The following is a 23,144-nucleotide window of genomic DNA, read 5'->3' on the forward strand; positions in this document are numbered from 1 at the left end:
TGTGGAAAATAATACTGGCTTTTTTGAATAGGTCAGGTATTCACGCGTAGATCCACATCCAAGACTTTGTGTAAAGGTAAAGCTTTTCCATTCTTCCATCTTAATTAGAATTTGATTTTCTTTATTTTCTAGTTAATGCTTCATAAACACACCTAGTTGTGGTATTTTGTTAGCTTGCACCATCCATGCACTTTTTCTAGTTGTCGTCTGCCATCCTGAACAGGAATTCTGGATCTATTGGTTTCTTGTTCAACCCAGATGCCAAGGTGACTTGTGATACTCCTCCTGTTACTCGATGGTTAAAATCAATCAATCGAGTGCAGATTCCGAGTCCAGGCTGGGATCATTTGGTGTGCGTGCGCGTGTGTGTGTGCGTGCGCGTGTGTGTGTGCTGTGCTAAGTGTTGAGTTTTTGAACAGAGCATTTCTATATTTTCTCAATCGAACGCTCAGATTTGAAAGTAATTTGGCAAATATAGAAATTGTTTTTGGAATCGGAAAATTCTATTCTCAAAGATTCTGCCCTGTTCCTCGATATTGCATGTTCAGCTTGTGCATACAAGTGTAAAAATGTAAAAGTGTAAAAATGTGAATATTTTATGGCTTTTCATATTTTTAACTCAAAATTTTATACTCATCCCCCTAATGTATTGTATTTTAAACCTTGTTTTACAGTTTACCACAAATGAAGGTGTTTGGGTCAGATGTCCTTTTGCTTTTGGATATTCACCAGGTAAAAATGCATTTTGAATGAAGTTGTTCACTGTGTCATGTGGCCCTGAGCATCTCTGATCTCAGTTTAAGTACCTGGTCAGTTAACTGACTTAATTTGGGCAGAGCTTGCAACACTACTTTGGGTTTAGGCAGCTGTGATTCATACTCTGGATGGTATGTAGGTTTACATTGCACGTGTGGAAATCTGCCTGCTCAGGATCAAAAGAGTCATCCTCACATTTAGGAAGTTAAAACTGAATCTATTAATGTGTGAGTGACTGGAGGAAATTAAACCCTGCTATATAAAGCAGCAAAGAACTGTAGATGTTGGAAAATTCAACAGGTCTGGTAGTTAATGTTTTGGGTCTGGTGACCCTTCCTCAGAACACCATATGGTTTGCTACACGGTAGTCTTGTGGAATTGTCTGTAACTCGGGATGACTGAAAATTTGTAGATATTTGCAACAAGGTGGGACCATTGATTGTATATTGACACTATTATGTTGAAAATAAAATTTCAAAAGTTGTCAAATTGGTGACCTGACTCCTAAATTATAATTTGTTTTGAATTGATAAATTTAAAATCAATATTTTTAGTGCATCATAGTAAAGATTTGTGGGGGTGGGGACATCTGAGGGATTTGATTGTAAATTAGAAATCGAGAAAGGGCAAGTTTTTCTTCATAGCACCCGAGGGAGGCTGTCCAAAGAAATGCGAAAATCTGGCATCCTCTGAATGAAGTTATGTAAAGACCAAGCAACAAAATGAAAAATACCCTTGTTCATAAAGGCATTGCTTAAGCTGATCCTTCTATTAAATTACTGGAGGTGTACTAACATGTTTGAAGGAGATAAACATAAGATGGTGCAACAATATGCCGAGTTATGACCTCTGTGCTTCCATTAGCAATTTTGAACTTACACTGAAGATTTGTTTCCATTTATGTTTAGAAACAAAACAAAATTTGAAGGACCTTGAGGAAAAATTTTTTTTTTTCACTCTATGTAGGGTATATAATGCACTGCCTGGAAGTGTGATGGAGGCAGGTCCAATTTGAGGCATTCAAGAGGGCATTAGATAATTATCTGGATAAAAGTAATATGCCAGGGAATGGGGGAAAATCAAGAGATTAAATGAGTATCATTACTCAATGTCAATGAGCCAGAAAAGGCATGATGAAATTAATGACCTCTTTCTGTGCCATAACATGACTGTGATTTCTATAAAAGATGCACATTTTATCTATGTTCTGCAGTATGAGGCCTACTTTATCGTTGTAACTGTCATCAGGTTCCATTCTTGTTCATAGAGTCATGCAGCATGGAAACAGGCCGTTTGGCCTAACCAGTCCATGCTGACCATGTTCCTGATCTAAACTAGTCCCATTTGCTACACCTGGTCAAATCCCTCCAAACCTTTCCTATTGATGAACCTATTAAAATGTCTCTTAAACATTGTAAATGTACCTGCATCCACCACTTTGTCTGGCATAGGAAAGTTATAGAGTCACAGAGGTACAGCATGGAGCAGATACTTCGGTTCAACTCGTCCATGCTGACCAGATATCCTAACCTGATCTAGTCCCATTTGCCAGCACTTGGCCCATATCACTCTAAACCCTTACCATTCATATACCCATCCAGATGCCTTTTAAATGTTGCAATTGTACCAGCCTCCACCACTTCCTCTGGCAGCTCATTCCATACATGTACCCACTCTGCGTGAAAAAGTTGCCCCTTAGGTCCCTTCTATATCTTTCCCGTCTCACCTCAAACTTACTCCCTCTAGTTCTGGACTCCCCCCACCCCAGGGAAAAGACTTTGTCTATTTACCTCATCCATGCCCTGCATGATTATATCATCCTCCATAAAGGTCACCCCTCAGCCTCCGACACTCCGGGAAAAACAGTCCCAGCCTATTCAGCCTCTTCATACAACTCAAACCTTCCAACCCTGGCAACATCCTTTTCTGAACCCTTTCAAGTTTCACAACGTACTTCCGATAGGAAGGAGACCAGAATTGCACGCAATATTCCAACAGTGGCCTAACCAATGTCCTGTACAACTGCAACATGACCTCCCAACTCCTATACACAATGCACTGACCAATAAAGGAAAGCATACCCAAAATGCCTTCTTTGAAAGTTCTTTCAAAACAGACAGAAGACAGATTTCTTTCTGATTGGGTTCTTTTGAGGATTACGTTAAATCTGATCTGTCAGGCACTAACAGCAACAGTCTTTCCACTTGTAAAGACTGCCTCTCACGGTAGTGACAGGGTCACATATGAACAGGCCATTCAGCACGTCGAGTCTTCCCCATTTTTCTGGATCATGGCCAACCATTTCAACACTATTTTCTGGCTATCTCCACTTTACTTAATGTCATCAATTTTCAGAAACCCATCTATTCTGACTTGAAATTATTCAAAAATTGAGCCTGCACAGCCCTGAGGAGTAGAGATTTCTCTAAAATTTATCACCATGTAAGTGAACAAATTCTCATGACATCTGTCCACAATTGCTTGCTCTTTACCCTGGCAGTGGATATGAGAGTCTCCAGCCAGGCGAAACAAACATCCTTTCTTTCTGAACTTGGTTATGCCCAGTAAAACTTAAAGCAAAAATCATGACTGTGCATTGGCCAGGCATTGAACCCAGACCCACTGAGCCACCAATACAAATGCTTACAAAGATTGCTACAATTATATTCCAATTTGAATTCCAGCTGAAAATTAATTAGATATTGCTGAAATAGCGACAACCCAAGTAGGAAAATCACAATGAAGCACTGTTTGTTTGATCAGTTTGTTAACTACTGCAGAATTGCCCCTGAATAGACAGAAACATAGAACTGTACAGCACAGGAATTGGCCCTTCGGCCCACAATGTTGTGCCCACATGATGCCAAATTAAACTAATCCCTTCTGTCTGTCCTTCATCCATATCCCTCCATTCCTTGCATAGTCATGTGTTTATCTAAAAGTCTCTTGAATGCCCCTATTGTATCTGCCTCAACCACCACCCTGGCAATGTGCTCCACACTTCTACCACACTCTGTGTGTTTTTTAAAAAAAGAAAACTTGCCCCTTACATCTTTTTAATTTTCCCACTCTTACCTTAAACGCATGCCCCCTAGTTTTAGATACTTCAACTACTGGAGGAAAATTCTGTCAAGCCTCTCTGTGTATCTTATAATTTTATAGATTACCATCAAGTCTCTCCTCTGCTGCTCCAGAGAAAACAACCTGAGTTTTTCTAGCCTGTCCTTATAGTTCATATCCTCTAATCCAGGCAGAATCCTGGTAACCCTCTTCTGTACCCTCTTTAAAGCTTCCACATCCTCCTGTAATGTGGAAACTGGAATTGAATGCTACACTCTAACTTTGGCCTAACCAAAGTCTTAGAAAGCTGCAATGTGACATCCTGACTCTTGTACTTAATTCTCTGATAAAAGCAAGCACGCCATACGCCTTCTTTACCATCTTGTCTACTTGTGTGGCCACTTTCAGGGTGCCATGGACTTGAACCCCAAGATCCCTCTGTACATCAATGCTGTTCAGGGTCCTGACATTAACTGTATACCTTTCCTTAACCTTTGATTTCCCAAAGTGCAGCACCTCACACTTAACTGGATTAACTCTATCTGCCATTTCTCCACCAATATCTGCAACTGATCTATATCCCACTGTATCCTTTGACAACTTTCTACACTATCCACAACTCCACCAATTTTTGTATCATCTGCAGACTTACTAACCCACCCATCTACAGTTTCATCCGTCATTTATATATCTCAAAACTGTTTTATCTAATGTTTCAGATCTGTTATCTTAACTGGTTTCTCTGAACTGAGCCACAATACATTCCCTCACCTTCAATATGTCAGCTTGTCTTGCTGCTCCATTTATTTCTCCAACTTTGAGAATTTATCTTCAATAGGACTTAAATTTTGCTGGATAACTTCAAGATTCCACTCCATTGTTTCCAGAATCCTCCTCTTGTCTGAATAAACACTACTCTTTCTCAATACGAACCTGATGCATTTTAGTGAACTTGGATGTGATGTGTATCAGCAGACTGCCTGGCCGTTCCTACAGAATCCTGAAACAATTTTTTATTCTCATCTATGTTAAACACTATACCAGAGAGCAGTTGTTTAAGTCCTTTACTGTTTTCAACTTAGATAATTAAACATATCTTTGTTTGGAAGCTGCTTCAACTATCAGCAGACTTAAGATGAAATAAATACATTGTGGACGCAAAAGTCTTTTACACGAGTCAGCAAGCCCTTTGGCTGCATTTTACAGGCACTGGCCAGATGGACAGTCAGTTAGAAGCTGAGATGCAGCCAGTAGAAACCCATCTGCCAACCATCACGCATCCAGCTAAATTGACTGGCTAACAGTGGTATTTACAGCCATCAGTGGAAGAACATTTTATCCTTGAAAGCTGCAGGCCTGGCTTGGAACTCCATTCATCATTCCCTTCCAAGTCAGCCAGTAATGGGCATTGTCAGGACCACGTAGGAGATGACAGCTGCCCTGGAAAGGCAGGTCCTGAGGTTTTAGAGTGGGGGATGGGGGGTATCAGACAGCCTAGGGATTTGAGTGGGGGTCTGCAATGGTGGTGGAGTTCTGGTTTTGGAAGTCAGGTGGGCACCAAAGAAAGGGCAGCGGCATTTTGGAGAGAAGATGGCCTCCAAAGAGGGGTAATGTGTGTGTTCACCTTTCCTTCCTGCCTTCTCCCACATAGGCCATTAAAAATAGCTGCCCATTTCTTCCCTGTTGTCTGTGTCAATGACATGAAGCTATCATAAGTGCATGATTGCAGTCAATACCTTGTAAACGGGCCTGATTGATCTTTTTATTTATTTATTTACATCTGGAGAAGGGGTTGCTAATTTTAGCAGCCACCCATCTAGCATTTTGTGGAGGTGAGTTGAGAGCATGTAGGTGGTCACTTGATTTATTGGACATATCCCCCTGCACCTACCCACTAATAACCCTGGAAAGGTCATGTGAAATCCAGTCTCCTCTATAACATGTGTAGCTGGTGTAGATCTTAACATTGTGTCATAGCACAAATTGAGTGATAGAAAGCTGGCACCAAGTTTGGATTTTATTAGGAAAGGATTTAAAAGTTGCTGTGGAGACACTGTCATACAAAGTCAAGGTCTACCTCGATATCTTTGAAATTAAATTCTTGGAACTGATTCAAAATTTTAGATTTATTGGCATAAACTGAGATCCTCACCTCAAAACTACAAATGTACTATTTTCAGAACAGACTTCGAAGCATGATGGTTACCAGTTAACAATTATTTTTAATATAGCTTGGAACATGACTTTTGATGAGCAGTACAGTAAGCTTCAGTTTACATTCAAGACTTTGAACAAGGCTGAATTCAAGATGGCGTTGTGTAACAGGACTACCCCCCATGAGTGTGACCCACTGAAGGAGCTGCAAGTTACTGCAAATACGGTGAGTTCATGTTGATTTTAAACCACAGATTAGTCAATGGGACTAAAGATGCTATATACTTGCATTTGCAAAAACATATTTTCAACACAGACTTGAGAAGGTTTACAAATATACAGATACATTAAATATTTATAAAATACAATTATTCCCAATCCCACTAAAGTAAAACTTAAATTTAATTGGAACTCTGAATATAAGCTGTTTTGTATTATACAACTAATTTAGTTATTTAATTATTCTGACTGTCGATCAACATTCTAAACTGATCTTGCTTGGCACTTCAAAATAAACATCCTATGGAAGAGAAATCATGTTGTACTTGACCCTCCATTGATGCTATTTGGATAATGTTTCTGAGGTAGTTGTTTTTAGTAGGAAGATTTGCAATAACTTCGGAGTTGTTCGTTGACTCATATATCCGTTACTGTCTCAAAGCAATAACTCATTAAAATGTTTCCTGTTACAGGTTGGTGCCTATACTCAAGTTTTTAACCTGTCGCAGGAAGAATATGACAGCAATTTTTGTATACAGGTATGAGAGCTTTTAATTTAGCAAAGATTTTTCTTCTTAAATTTTGACTTCCTGTTCTGAAGTTGGAGATTTGGGTTGGCTTATTCAATACAAGACCAACCAGGGTAGCCTATTTTCCCATGGGGTGGGGGTGGAAGTATTGGAGCACATGCATTTCATCAAAATATACCCAGCAGGGTTTGCTCAATAGCAATTGAAAGCAATAAAATCTAGTCACGTTCTCTTCCGCAGCCAGGGATGATCAAGCTGTTTATAACACTTCACTAATTGCCAGAACTTCCAAATCAGTGCATGCAGGGTTACATTTCCTTGTCTTAAAAAAAAATTAACAATTGATAACAAATCTAAATTGATTTGTCCTGACAGGGATGGCGGACAGATGTAGAATATTCTGTTCGGATTCAGTTCTGTGACATCATGTACAGTAAGTGACTTATTTATCTTTCTTTTTGAGAGGATTGCTGCTGGGCTGTCTAGTGTGTTTGCTTTTACATTTGTACTGAATACTCTGTTTCAAATAATTTGTTACAACATGCAGTTCACACTGATGAATTGTTGGAGGCACAATCTTTCTGATGTGCCATTGCACTCAGGTTCCTTCTCGTAGACTCTGTTTTTACAGCATAGAAATAGGCCCTTCAGCCCATCATGCCTGTGCTGGTCAAAACAACCACCTAACTGTTCTAATTCCATTTTCCAACACTTGGTCTATGGACTTGTATGCCTTGGCATCACAAGTGCATACCTAAATACTACTCCACCACCCTAACAGACAGTGAGTTCCAGATTCCCACCACCCCTGGGTGAAAAGATTTTCCCTTCCATCTTCTCTAAGTCGTCTGCCTCTTTTCCAAGATTTATGCCCTTGGTTATTTGATCCTTCCATCAAAAGGAAACATTTCTTCCCCTCTACCGTATCTATGTCCTTCATAATTTGATGCACCTCCATTTTCTCTGCTCAAAGGAAAACAACCCCAATCTGTCATTGTCTTAAGTGAATCTCTCCAGCACAGGCAACTCTCCTCTCCTCCCTCTCCAGTGCTATCACATCCCTCCTATAATGTGGACTACAGAACTGCACAGAATATTCTAGCTGTGGCCGAACCAGCATTTTATAAAACTAAAGTTGCCATGATCTTACCAGCTATAGGGCTGCTCTCTCATTAGAGAGAGACAACTGGTGGTTTAACCTGAGGTCATCATGCTTCAGGCGAGGGGAGAGGTTGAGAAGGAGAATTGAACCCATACTTTGGCATTATTCTGCATTACAGACCAGCTCTCCAGCCAACTGAGCTAAAGTGACCCCTTGTACAATCCCAGCATAACCTCTCTTCTGTTCAACTCAATGCCTCAACTAATGCTTTATTAACCACATTATCTACTTGTTTTGATACCTTAAGGGATTGGTATACATGCGCACCAAAGTCCTCTGATCCTCAATGCTTCCCAAAGTTCTTTATGTATTCTCTTGCTTTGTTTGTCCTACCCGAGTGCATCACTTCAAATCTATCCAGACTGAATTCCATTTCAGTCTGTCAGACCAGTCAAATGTCCTCTTTATAGTCTAAGGCTATCCTCCTGCCTATGTACCACCACACCAAACTTTGTATCATCTGAAAACTTACTGATCAACCCTCATACATTCAAGTCTAAAACATTTATATAACCGCAAATAACATGGGCCCCAACACTGAGTCTTGTGGGACCCTACTGGATGCAAACATTCAGTTTAAAAAAACCCCTCAATCATTACTCTCTGCTTCCTGCCTCTTAGCCAATTGTGGATCCAACTTGCCAAATTTCCTTGGATCCTATGGGGTCTTATCTTTGCTATCAGTCTCCCATGCGGGATCTTATCAAAAGCTTTGCTGATGTCAAAGTAGACTACATTATAATCTACAAATGTGGTCACCCTTTGAAAAAAATCAATCAAATTGTTTAGGCATGACCTCTCCTTAACAAAACCGTGCTAACTATTCTTCATTAATCCCTACCATCCAAATGCAGATTAATTCTGTCCCTCACAATTGCTTCCAATAGTTTCCCTACCACCGAGGTCATATAGTTTCCTCATCTATCCCTTGGTTCCTTCTTGAGTAATGCTGCTATTTTGGCTGTCCTCCATTTGGCAAGTTGGATCCACCTCTGCGTGGCCAAAGAGGAATTGAAAATCTTTGCAAGTGCCTCTGCGATTTCCTCCCTTGCCTTACTCCAACAGAAACTGGGATACATATCATTGAACCCTGGAAATGTATTTACTTTTAAGCCTGCCTGACCACACAACCTCCTCTCTGCCTATCCTAATGATATCACAGACCTTCTCCCCAATTTCTAGATCCTCTTACTAGTGAGCGCTGACCCAAAATATTCAATTTGAACCCTATCCATGTGCTCTGGCTCCACGCAAATATTACCACTGTGGTCATCAACCATCCATCACTTCAGATTCCATTTTCCAGCATTTTCCTGTAGTCTTGTATGCTTTTGCATTTCAAGAGCTCACCTAAATAGTTCTTCAGTTCTTAGGCAGTGAGTTCCAGATATCCACAATTCTGGGTGAATTTTCTTTTCCTCAAATTCCTTCTAAGCATCCTGTTCCTTGCCTTAAAACAGTGGCCTTTGGTTATTTTCCTGTCTGCTAGGGGAAAAGTGGCTCCTTGTCTATGCCCCTCAGAACTTTGTGTACCATGATCAGATCCTTCCTCAGCCTTCTATGTTCAAAAGGAATCCGTCTTGGGTGGAGATTAAAATATATTGTGGGATGATTTGTGAAGAGAAGGGGAGGTCTTCCTGATGTCCTGATCAATATTTATTCCTCAACTAACATCACAAAGAAAAGGGAACATCTGGTTATTAGCACACAGCTCTGTGGGGAAGTTTGCTGGATGCTGATTGATTGTTGGAAATACTCTACCACAAGCTGCCAGTAGTTGGTTCCACGGTGCAGAGGAACCTCAATTATCTGAACAACATGAGTGAGGAGTATTTTGTTCGGATAATCGAATGCTGGATAACACAATTTGGCCAAGCATCGGGACTTTGCGATCTTGTCCAAATAATCCGAAATTCGGATAATCGCGGTTCCTCTGTATGAGAAATTTGAATATAAGTACATGGTTATAAATCTTCATATGGGAGAAACAAATTGTGAACAGATTTGTGCACAGCATTGGATCTAAAAAGATGCTAATCATGTTGATAATTTTGCTACAAGAAGGAAATTGCAGGGAACATTGAAGGCTTCAGCCATTAACCACACTGATATGAAGTCAGAGCTGAATGAAATGGGAAACCATTAACATCAGGTGGATGAGCTTCTGATGGAAGCATTTGTCACAGAAATCTCCAAAGGATAGAAGAGCAAACAATAAAATCTTAAACTCTGTCTGTCCTCTAACTGTTACTTTAGCAAAATTATAAGTCTTTTCGTGCGACAGTAGGACGGATAGTTGGGGAGAGTCTAGGAGTGGAGACTAGGCTCCACCCTTTCTTATTCCTCTTGGAATTACGTGTTGGGGAATTGACAGGAGTCTTTGGGAGTGCAGGTGAAGGGAAATTTTAGTTACGAGTGATGTGATTTCTTTTACATTTTACATAGTACTGTATAAATCAGTCATGCAATATCCATTTGTTTCCAGTTACAGAATTAAAAGCCACGGGTACTTCCTCAGCGTATACCTGGCCAGTTGCAATCATTATGATTTTAGTGATTCTACTGACTGTGATCCTTGTTGCAGGATACATGTTCTGCAGAGGTGAGAAATAATAGTGAAACAGTATTCATTGTTTGAACTGTTGGTATTGATTGTTGCTTGGCCTTGAAAGAAGATGTGCATTTCACTTTAAAGCATTAATGTTTTTATGAATGTATGAATTGTAACTTTACACAGCTTAAAGCAGCAATATACTATGGTAATCATTAACAGTAAAAGCAGACACTTTTCACCATAGAACATAGAACATAGAACATAGAAGAATACAGCGCAGTACAGGCCCTTCGGCCCTCGATGTTGCGCTGATCCAAGCCCACCTAACCTTCATTAGCCCACTATCCTCCATATGCCTATCCAATGCCGCTTAAATGCCCATAATGAGGGAGAGTCCACCACTGCTACTGGCAGGGCATTCCATGAACTCACGACTCGCTGAGTAAAGAACCTACCCCTAACATCTGTCCTATACCTACCCCTCCTTAATTTAAAGCTATGCCCCCTTGTAATAGCTGACTCCATACGTGGAAAAAGATTCTCACTATCGACCCTATCTAAACCCCTAATCATCTTGTACACCTCTATCAAGTCACCCCTAAACCTTCTTTTCTCCAATGAAAACAACCCCAAGTGCCTCAGCCTTTCCTCATACGATCTTTCTACCATACCAGGCAACATCCTGGTAAACCTCCTCTGCACCCGTTCCAGTGCCTCCACATCCTTCCTATAGTATGGCGACCAAAACTGCACACAATACTCCAGATGCGGCCGCACCAGAGTCTTATACAACTGCAACATGACCTCAGTACTCCGGAACTCAATTCCTCTACCAATAAAAGCCAGTACGCCATATGCCTTCTTCACCGCACTATTTACCTGGGTGGCAACTTTCAAAGATCTGTGTACATGGACACCAAGATCCCTCTGCTCATCCACACTACCAAGTATCCGTCCATTAGCCCAGTACCCCATCTTTTTATTACTCTTACCAATGTGAATCACCTCACACTTAGCTACATTGAACTCCATTTGCCACCTTTCTGCCCAGTTCTGCAGCTTATCTATATCCCGCTGTAACCTGCCACATCCTTTCTCACTGTCTACAACTCCTCCGACTTTCGTACCATCCGCAAACTTGCTCACCCAACCTTCTAACCCCTCCTCCAGGTCATTTATAAAAATGACAAACAGCAATGGTCCCAAAACAGATCCTTGCGGAACACCGCTAGTGACAGCACTCCAAGATGAACCTTTGCCATCAACTACTACCCTCTGTCTTCTTCCAGCCAGCCAACTCCTAATCCAAACCTCCAACTCACCCTCAATGCCATACCTCCGTATTTTTTGCAGTAGTTTACCATGGGGAACCTTATCAAACGCCTTACTAAAATCCATATACACCACATCTACCGCTTTCCTCTCGTCCACCTCCTTAGTCACCTTCTCAAAGAATTCAATAAGGTTTGTGAGGCACGACCTGCCCTTCACAAAACCATGCTGACTATCCTTGATCACATTATTCCTATCCAGATGTTCATAAATCCTATCCTTTACAATTCTCTCTAAGATTTTGCCCACAACAGAAGTGAGACTCACCGGCCTATAGTTACTAGGGTTATCCCTACTCCCCTTCTTGAACAAGGGAACCACATTTGCTAGCCTCCAATCTTCTGGCACTACTCCTGTAGACAACGAGGACATAAAAATCAAGGCCAATGGCTCTGCAATCTCCTCCCTTGCTTCCCAGAGTAACCTAGGATAAATGCCATCAGGCCCAGGGGACTTATCTATTTTCACCCTTTCCAGAATTTCCAACACCTCTTCTCTACATACCTCAAAGCCATCCATTCTACTTAATTGTGACTCAGTTCCTGATTGAATGAATACTTTTCGTCAGTATTCAATGTCTCCCCAATCTCTTCAGCCTCCACACGCAACTTCCCACTACTATTCTTGACTGGACCTATTCCTACCCTAGTCATTCTTTTATTCCTGACATACCTATAGAAAGCCTTAGGGTTTTCCCTAATCCTACCAACTAAGGACCTTTCATGTCCCCTCCTTGCTGCTCTTAGCTCTCTCTTCAGGTCCTTCCTGGCTACCTTATAACTCTCAATCGCCCCAATTGAACCTTCACGCCTCATCTTTACATAGGCTGCCCTCTTCCATTTAACAAGGGATTCCAATTCCTTATTAAACCACGGCTCCCTCACACGACCCTTTCCTCCCTGCCTGACGGGTACATACTTATCAAGGACACTCAATAGTTGCTCCTTGAACAAGCTCCACATATCAATTACGCCCTTGCCTTGAAGCTTACTTTTCCAAGCCACACATCCTAAGTCATGCCTCACCGCATCATAATTTCCCTGCCCCCAGCTATAACTCTTGCCCTGTAGTGCACACTTATCCCTCTCCATCACTAGAGTAAAAGTCACCGAATTGTGGCCACTGTCCCCATCTTTTTCTCTCGGGGGTTGAGTTTTTCTTGGCATTAAAATACTTTAATGCATGTTCCTCTTTTATTGGAATACAGACTGGGTCATGGAAAATACTCTGTCATTTTACTCAGTGTGGTTGTTTTAAAACTTAACTGCAATAGTTCCCTAACATTCCTTCCCTACCTTTTAATATTTATCTTCCTCTTGGATACATGAGTAGATCTTGCATTTATGGACTTCTGCATCACATTCCCCCCCACCTTTGTGAGGAGGCTTTTATTGCTTTTTGTTTATTTGCCTATTTACCAGCCTGATTTTTAACTCCGTCTGGCTGATGGAAAAGCAGCTGTAGAGAGATCAAAAGTGGAGAAGTGTGACAAAGTGGGCACGTCAAAGAAAAATACCCTCCTCTCCTAGATCCACAAGACCCACCTTGTGTTCGGGCAGGCTGGCAAAGTCACCACCTCCTATTGCAAGCTGCAGGATGATACCCATCTGGAGAGTGTAGCTTGACTTATTGAGGCCTGAACCTCCAAGTGGACAGTGCCATTTGCTGACATGATTTAAGCAGCCTGATGGCGATCTCTGCAACCTTTCCAAAACCCTTTAATATTTCTTGATTGAGCAGGAAAGCTCTTTCCTTGCTACATTGTGTTTTATTTTTAATCACTTGCCCATGCAGGGGTGGGGATGAGAAGTGTGCCACTAAAGTTGGCAGCATCCTTCTTGACTTGATGTCCAAGAACCTTGAGGGAATCCAGCCTTTCATTGGCAGTGAGAAGCCTAGACTTTTATGGGGACATTTTATTCCGGGAGAACCTCAGATGGCAAAAATCTGTGCTCCTCCCACCAAGAACTGCCAACTAATCAGAGGCTAACAATTCTCTTTCACCATTAGTACCAACAGAGGCAGTGGCTCCTGCTAATAATTAATTTAGGTCTTTGCGAGTGACAGCGAGCAAAGTAAATGAGGGCAAGTTGGGGTTGGTGGAAGGGGCATCGACAAGTGTTGTGGTGGGTGAAGAGTGGGGCAAGGAATTGGCTTTCAGTGGGCACCTGCCGCCCCTTCCTTGCACATTGTCTCTCAATCAAGCGGTACGTCTTTGACTGATTGACCCCTTCCCCTTTCCAGGAAGCTGCAAGTCAATGCATCAATTAGTTTCCCATTTATGAAGAGTCCAATGGTGGCAGAATAAAACCCAGAAGTGGGCATTAATGTTCCACTTACGGACCTCAATTGGCAACTCAGTGGGAAGGCTGCCAGAGAGATTTAACCACACAAACTGAATCAGAGGGAGGGGGAATGGCAGCAGGATTTCCAACCCTGTATCCTCCCACGTGATCATACAGCTTCTGCCTCTGAGCGTGCCTGAGGATAGTGATCCTTCATTGGAAAGGTTTTATAATAGCTTGTCAGATCTGCATGCATTTCATGCCCAGTCTCTGGAAAATAAATCCTTTCCAATGATAGTAGTAATAATGCTTTTATCAGTATTGTTTATGTTTGAATCCAATCGCATCCATGCATTTTTTTTCTTCAAAATAGGAAAATGTGTGGCAGGCAATCAACCTGATTTTTTAAACCAGATCTTAATATCTAGACTTTGCATGTTAAAAGCCAGTGTCACTAAAACTCCAAGGCCTGCACAAAAGTAGCTTTACAGTAGATTCAGCAGTGCTAAGGCATTATATGTGAACTATTCACTTTTTCTCACAATTGTTTCTTAAATAGAAAATTCAATGTGTACAATAGTAAAGATGTACTTTCCTTCTCTTTTTGTCGCTCAACATTTATATAGCTCTTCATCGTCCATACAGAAAAGTGGTTCAGCATTCAAGCCAGTCATCCAAAAGGTAGGAAAACCTCTCAGTTGTGGATAATAGCAGAAGCATTTAAAGCAAGACAATGCTTTGGACTCGTCAAAAGCGAGAGGTTTTTATACTGTACTGGTGACTTTGTTTTGGCCTGATATTAATTAGAAATTGTACTTTTCAAAGATTTTTTGATACTTAATTTTAAAATTTCCATTGGATCTAACCCAATAATATTTGGAAGTGTAACTTTCTAAACTGTACCTTGATCTTCTTTGGGGCTACTTGTTCCTCCATATCTGAAGATCCTTTCACTTGCCAGTTTGAATCCCTTTTTAAGAGAATGTAGCCAACAATAACATAATACATTTTAATGAGTTGATATGGAGATGGGTGTTTAAATATTCAGCAATTCCAAGAACATGTTCTCCTTGTAACATAAGTCGTGGTTTCATATTTGAGAACTTATTGAGCCCACTGACGACCTTGTTATTTTCTGAAAGTTTGTAACAGTTGGCGTTAGAATTCGACTAGGATAAATGTTTCACTCTCCAACAGCCTCAAGTTTCCACTCATTTTCCTTTGTACGCTGGTGGACAAAAAATACACCATAAAATAATAGTCAGATAGTGCTTTAAATCTAATTTTATCAGAATCCTTTATTTGCTTAAATTTGATTAATATGATTGTACTATGAAAAAAAAACTTAATGTCAATCTGCCACTTGTGGAAAAAAACTGGATTTAAAATTACTGAAAACTTTTTTTTAAAGGCCTTTTTTTTAACCTCACTTATGGTAAAGTAGTGAATGCTAAAACAAAATCAAAACATCTTCTCATGCCCCAAAGATCCAGCTTTAATTTCAGAGATCTGTGTTCAAGTCTCATCTGCTCCAGAAGTATATACTAACATCTCTGAACAGGTTGATTAGGAAAATAACTTGATTTTAACGCCTTATGAGTATCCTGCAATTGAGGACAATTAGCATAAAATCCTAAAATAATTAATCAACCATAAATGTGAAACCAATTTTGTGGTTGAAACCTGCTTTAGGCCAAAGGTTTTTAAAACCAGTATTAAAAATCACACAAACCTGAAACATTCTTAAAATCCCATGATATTTTGCCCAGCTACAGTAATATCTGGTAAAAGTACATTGGACAGGATATTTAAGGCTATCATCTGCATCTCTACTTATTTTACAGAAGTGTTATTGATTATTTTTCAGAATGTCCGTGGACATACAAGAAGCCTCTCCCCTCTGAAGTTCTTATCATATACATCAAGCTAAGCAAAGATTTTGCTACATTTCTCTGTGAAATGAAGAGAACATTTACTCTGAGCTGCTTCTGTGAAAAGAAGGTTTAGAACATTGAGCAGATCTCCTACTATTTATTGCAGCGTACGTTGCCTAAGATTATGGGTGCAACACTTATTCTAGTTTTATCAGAAGCACACATAGAAAAGCTTCAATACTCATTTATGAAGAAGTGAAAAGACAATAAGCTTGAGAATAGATATTTTGTTGTTCTGCTTTTGACAATGGACCAACCTTTTGTTTTCAGGTCTAAGTATGTAAAGGTGCAGACAAATCCAGATGTAGCTAGTTATTCAACTGGTATACTCTGAATTAAATGTATTATTGTGGTGCTTGCAACTATAGAATACATCGAGTATTTTTCATCTTTTTGCCCTTAGATTAGTGATTACTTGTGGTTGATGGTAGCTGTAGAGTTAAGAAGTTTTTTTAGCTTTGACAAAGGGTCAGTTAGACTCGAAACGTCAGCTCTTTTCTCTCCTTACAGATGCTGCCAGACCTGCTGAGATTTTCCAGCATTTTCTCTTTTGGTTTAAGAAACCCTTTTTTTTTCTTAGTTTATCCATGAATCTAGGTGTTAATGTAAATCTGTATCTAGATTCTGCAGGGATTGGCATATCTTTGCCTGATACAGAGAATTCGGGAATTGTTTAATTTGCACAAAGCCAATTGTATATTTTCTCATTCTCTCTTTTTCTCTTTCTCTTTCTCTCTCTCTCCCTCTCTCTAAAGTATTAATAACATAAGTGGCAGTGTAAAATGTGTTTAAGATGCTCAAGTATGGTTCGACTCTTTCCAAGTTGTACCAATTGTCAAGATTTGGAGTAACAATTGTATACTTCTGTATAAGTATTTTGTAAATACCTTTGTGACTACCTATTCAGAAAGATATTTTTGGTGGCCAGTGTACAATGCTGAAATGAAAATATTTTAAGCTATAACTTAATTCAGGACTGAAGTAATTAAGCTGAGAAATATTAAACACTTACCCATCAATATTTGTCTCCACTAGATAGTTTGGAATATCTATCAAAAGCAACTTGTACAATTATGTGTTTGCTAATGTTTTGATATTGAAAATGTACTGTTTAGTATTATACTTTATCTAACATCGCTTTATTTTAGAAATTGTCTTTTTCAATGTTACAACATACATTAAAACCAGTATTAGTGACTCAACAGCGAGGAGCTTAGTGCATTTTATAAGTGTATTTTGAAATGTGTTTACTGAGATTGTTTGTTGGTAGAACTTAAGTTTCTTGTTTGAAACCTCTGGTTCAGGAACAGTTTTGGAAAGGTTCTTGAGGTGAAACAATACAAGATCTATGAAATGGCAAAAACATTGAATACAATTGATTTTTCTTCGACACAAAATATTATGATGTTTAAGTGGATTTGGTTGCACTGAATATCCTGCTGTGCTCTTCATGGTTACTGAAATATTTGCTCAATATGTATATGTAAATTGGAAAAACGGTTGTATTACAGACTCATTCTATATAATTAAAATGCATCTCACAATTTTGCTACATGTATGGATTACAACTGCATCGTAATTTTTAAAAACATAAATAAAAAAAAGTCTTTTTTTTTGTATTTCTGTCTTGCTATTTATTTGGGTGATCTCTTGTGTGGCTGCTGAATGTGGTTTTCTCTTTGTTCTGGAATATTGATTCCAACCTGGGAGTGATGGTGAGAACTTAAGTGTAGCAAAAAACACTCTGATCTGAATCTTACCAAAAATTGGCTAAGTATCATTTTTGACAAATTGCATGTTGTTTTTCTTTCCTTGTGAATATACTGCAAGACCCTGCTGACTGAACCATGCATTAGAACCTTAACTGCAGCAAGTCTATTGTCTATTTTACCTTGGGCTGTATTACACACACACACACACACACACAGTCTCACTTAAGGGGTTGCTCAATGGAACCATCAGACTAAGTCATTCTAAGGCATTTGGCCCTTAAAACACAGCAGGGACGTGAGAATTCCCAAGGGTATAAGCATTATGGCAGTGCCCAGGGTACTTGGCTTATACGTCTAAGATCTCATGCCAATCTTTGCAGATGACATGCACATTGATGGAACAGGAGCTTTGTTTATTGATTAACTGGCTGTGTTATAGTCCTTCCAACACAATGTTTCTGGTCTCTTGAATCCTGCCTCTTGGGGAAGCCAGTTGTGTTGGTTAAGCCTAGTGTCTGGGCTGCAGCATCAATGTGATCTTGCATAAAGTGCTTTGGTAACAAGCCTGAAACATCTGTAGGCTGAGGATTGAGAAATCCCATGCAGGTCCCTAGTGGAATCTTGGAAGGAGCCTTTTCTATAAACATTTTAAGAGCACGTGGACACCAGGATAGGATGGCCCCCCACTCCATCAGGTTGCGGGTCCTGCTCAAGGAGTTCTGTGAACGTATGCTGAGACATCCTCCGCCTGTGGTGACATTGGGCCTCACTTAACTGGAGGTGATGGTATTCTAGCCCTCATGTGCCTCCTGAGGGGCCCTTCAACTGTGACCCTTCTCACTGGAGGTTGCTGCTCTTCCTGGGCTTGCTGATGCATTTGTTCCTCCACAAACTGTCTGCACCTTCCCTTGCATCACAGCGACAGCAATGATGGAAACTCCTACTGTAGCTCGATCCTTTATTCATTACTAATAATGAAGCTACATGGGGAACTTAAGAAACAGAAAAGGTTTTTAGTATTGTGAACAGTTGCATTTGCATTACTCTCAATTTAGCACAATGCTCTGTAAGTGGGACATGGAGAAATCTGACAAGCAGGCTCATGGAATACTTTTATGTGGATTGTTGATATAGGATCCTTTTCTGACAAACTCTGCACCTGTCATGTCACAAAAGAGACAGTGGGAGATTGTTAGTGCTGAGACCCTGTCCTCTTAGACCCACATCACCTAAGAAAGGCATCATTGCATAAAAGAGCATGTTGTTGAATACTTGCAGTTCAAACTGACAGGGCATCAGTTCCATGTTCCTGTGCAGCCTAGGGATCTTGCTTTATTTTTATATTTTATGGCCTGCAGGTGCCAATTTTAAGATCACATGTGATCACTTCTGCTTCACAGACATGACTTTCTTGAATCTGCAAGGACTAATGACATGGTCAAAATAGCTGGTGAACAGGATTGTATTCCACACACAGTTACTGCATGGTTTTCACATGGACGATTCCATGATTACAGATAACTTCAACCTCTACTGTGAAAGTCCCTGTTAATGCAATTGCCCCTTGAACAACCTCAAGACTCATACAGCCATAGAGTCTTAGAGCTGTACAGCAAGATAACGCACCCTTTGATCCAACTCATCCATGTCGACCAGATATTCTGAATTAATCCAATCCCATTTGCCAGTATGTGGATTATATCCCCCTAATCCTTCTTATTCATATAACTAACCAGATGCCTTTGAAATGTTGTCATTGTACAGCCTCCACTACTTCCTCTAACAGCTCATTCCACACACGTACCACCCTCTGTGCGAAAAATTTCTCCCTTAGGTCCCTTTTAAATCTTTCCCCTCTCACATTAAACATATGCCCTCTAGTTTTGGGAAAATACCTTGGCTGTTCACCCTATCTATGCCCCTCATGATTTTATAAACCATTATAAGGTCACCTCTCTGCCTCTGATGCTCAGGCTATTCAGCCTCTCCCTATAGCTCAAATCCTCCAATACTGGTAACATCCTTGTAAATCTTTTCTGAACCCTTTCAAGTTTCACAACATCTTTCTGATAGCAGGGAGAACCCCACCCGACCCCGCCAAAAATAAAATTGCATGTAGTATTCCAAATGTGGCCTAACCAATGTCCTGACGAAGGGCTTATGCCCGAAATATTGATTTTCCTGCTCCTCGGATGCTGCCTGACCCACTGTGCTTTTCCAGCACCACACTCTTGACTCTAATCTCCAGCATCTGCAGTCCTCACTTTCTGCTAACTGATGTCCTGAACAGCTGCAACATTACTTCCCAACTCCTATACTCAATGCACTGACCAAAAAAGGCAAGGTTACCAAACGTCTTCTTCACTATTCTGGCCACCGATGATTCTACTTTCAAAGAACTATGAATCTGCACTCCAAGGTCTCTTTGTTTAACAACACTCCCCAGGATCTTACTGTTAAATGTAAAAGTCCCACCCTGATTTGCCTTTCCAAAATGCAGAACTTCACATTTGTTTAAATTAAACTCTATCTGCCACTCTTCTGCCCACATGATCAAGATCCCATTCAACACTGAGATAACTTTCTTAGCTGTTCACTACATCTCCAATTTTGGTGCCATCTGCAAACTTACTAATCATACCTCCTTTGTTCACATCCAAATCATTTATATACATGATAATGAATAGATTCATAGTTTCAAACAGCAAATGAAAGCCCACCAACTCCAGGTGTGATCACAGCCATTTTCTATTTGCAGGCCATATTTACAAGTCTCATGAATATGGATGGCAAGGTCATTGTATTTTACACAGTGAGTCTCAGGCTCTGTGCGGTTTTCAGGGGGACACTTGAGTATCCAAGACTTTTTCTTCTATCAGTATTGATCCACCACATGTTCCCACATGCCCCCTGGAATTACGGGTACAGCCCTCAACATTATCCCTTGAACAGCATTTTGGTTATGCCCACCAATGCAGCTATGCTAAACAATAAGATTGGGGAGAAGTACTGTGAGCCTTTAAGTTTTGATTTGGGGGTGGTAAAGCACCAAAAAAGCAAGGCAGGGATACAGTGAGTTTTGAAGTAGGCACAAAGTGAGTGAGCCTCAGGTGAGCAAGCAGTGCTGAGATGCACTCTGGTCGAACCCATGATGTCAGTGTTTGGCCTTGTGTGCAAAGTGTCCTTGAAGCAACAGTTCGATGAAAGGTGCCAGTGCACTCGAAGTGAATACTGAAGCAAATGGTGAACTGGATCCCAAAGTAACTACTCAGAATTCCATACTGGGAATTCTCACTTTTTCTCACTAGTTTCTCACTAGTTTCTATTCGATGGGTGAGAGAATGAGAAATTGCATACTAATGAAGTGAAACTAGGCAATAATGAGATGTTAATGCATGTTGTAGAAAATGTACTGTTTAGTATTATACTATATTCTATCTAAGCATCATTTTACTTTAGGAATTTTCTTTTTTAATTTTACAACATATATTAAAACCAGCATGTGAATCATGTAAATACACTCTTGCTGCTCACTAGCAATTTTGTCTCACCATTTAACACTTGATTGTAAAATGGGACTCCCTACTCTTGATGTTGAGTAGCCTCATAATTTACCCAACTTTCTCACCATTAGTCGCATTAACTCAGGACTAGGAAGTTTCTGTCCCCAATAGTGCAAGTTCCCAGATCTGAGGCATCCATATTACAAATTTTCAGTTGAATTAATTATTTGTTGTATTATATCTGGGGAGGCCAATCAGTTGTCTGATCAGGTGGTTTGCGATGCTATCAGCACAGGTTCAATTCCCACACTCGCTGAAGTCACCATGAAGGTCATGCCTTTTTGACCTCTCACCTAGCCTGATGGTGACCATCAAATTAACCTCAACACCAGTCATTCATTTTGAGAGTCCTTTGGTCCTCTAACTTTCACTACATTACAGGAAAGGGTGTGCAGTGAGTCTGATTTGCTGTGCTGGCAGATTGGACAGCATTCAGCATTAAACAGTCTATGATTCGTGCCGTGAATTCAATATAAAACAGTGCAAAAGGAGAGCAGTGACACTTTGTACTGCAAATGAAAGAATCTCACTGCAGTACTGGGGAAGTGTGCTCAGTCTTTCTTAAGGGTTAGTACAGTTAGTTCATCTTCGAATTAAGTCAGGGAGTTCAGATAGTGAGTAGTTAGGGGGTGCTATTTGTTAGAGAGTGATAACTATAATTTTTAGGTAGCTAATTAAAAGCTAACTTGTAATCTAACAGCCAACAGAGGTGGGGTGGGGTCAGAGTCAGGGTGGGGTTTTGTGTTTCGTCTGCGAGAATTTGTTAATCATGGACGCTGAGAGCATCCCTGATAGTGACATTTGCAGGAAGTGTACCCCTTCAGCTGTTCACTGAATGAATGGATCAGTGTGAGCAGCAGTTGGAGGCACTAAGGAACACACAAATGGTGGGGAGCATTGTAGATAGAAGTTATAGAAACATGGTCATACCCAAGATACAGGAAGATAGATGGGTGACTGGTAGACGGGGCAGGCAGTCAGTGAAGGAGTCCCTTGCAGCTGTCCCCTGTCTAGCAAGTATTCTGTTTTGGATACGGAGGAGGAGGATGGTCCATCAGGAGACAACAGCAGTAGCAGCCAGAGCAATGGCACCACGGCGGGCCCTGCTGTACAGCGGGGAGGGACAAAGCATAATAGAACAATAGTAATTGAAGATTCAATACTTAGGGCCATAGATAGAGATGTCTGAGGCTGCAAGAGAGATTCCGGGATGGTAGGTTGCCTCTCTGGTGCCAGGGTTATAAATGTCTCTGAGTGGGTACGGGTCATCCTGAAATAGGAGTGTAAGCAGACAGAAATCATTATCCACATTGGCACAAATGACATTGGTAGGAAGAGTGACAAGGCCTGCAATGACATTTCAGGGAGTTAAGTAGTAATCTAAAAAAGGACTTCCAGGGTAGTAATCTCAGGATTACTTCCTGTGCCACGTGCTACTGAGGCTAGGAACAAAGACAGAGTACAATTGAACACATAGCTAAAGAGCTGGTGTAAGGGGGAGGGCTTTAGATATGTGGATCATTGGGATGACTTCCAGGCAAGATGGGACCTGTACAAGAAGAATGAGTTGTGCCTAACTGGAGGGGCAAGGAGGTTCCACAGTGTGCTTGTGAGCATTTAAACTAGTGACACAAAAGGCAGGGTGGGTTCTGGACCAGTCAATAAGTTTGGAGACTGGGGAAGAGCATGAGTCTCAGGCAAATATTGTTAAGAGAAAGAGTAGTCAGGGAGAAATCGCTGAGTTCAGTGGAACTGGAGGCTTGGACTGTATATACTTCAATGCAAGAAGCATAACAGGTAAGATGAATGAACCTAGAGCCTGGATTAATGCAATTATCATGTGCTGCTGTCACAGAGACATGGTTGAAAGAGGGATAGGATTG

At 40.6% G+C, this 23,144-nt stretch overlaps 1 protein-coding gene across 1 annotated transcript in view; it reads left to right on the top strand.

Annotated features, from left to right (window-relative positions):
- LOC122561702 (interleukin-17 receptor E-like protein) overlaps positions 1-17,605 on the top strand; it is a 39,457-nt gene extending 21,852 nt beyond the window's left edge. Inside the window, exons 11-18 of the mRNA XM_043713729.2 lie at positions 32-76; positions 675-732; positions 6,048-6,196; positions 6,663-6,728; positions 7,095-7,152; positions 10,367-10,483; positions 14,679-14,733; positions 15,920-17,605. Coding sequence (XP_043569664.2) covers positions 32-76; positions 675-732; positions 6,048-6,196; positions 6,663-6,728; positions 7,095-7,152; positions 10,367-10,483; positions 14,679-14,733; positions 15,920-15,956 — 585 coding nt within the window. The 3' untranslated portion in view covers positions 15,957-17,605. The remainder of the gene's footprint in view (positions 1-31; positions 77-674; positions 733-6,047; positions 6,197-6,662; positions 6,729-7,094; positions 7,153-10,366; positions 10,484-14,678; positions 14,734-15,919) is intronic.
- The last annotated feature ends 5,539 nt before the right edge of the window (positions 17,606-23,144 follow it).

Source organism: Chiloscyllium plagiosum, unplaced genomic scaffold (genome assembly GCF_037043375.1).
Source record: "Chiloscyllium plagiosum isolate Xiang-an unplaced genomic scaffold, Cpla_swu_hap1 HiC_scaffold_23, whole genome shotgun sequence".
Classification (NCBI taxonomy): Eukaryota; Metazoa; Chordata; class Chondrichthyes; order Orectolobiformes; family Hemiscylliidae; genus Chiloscyllium; species Chiloscyllium plagiosum.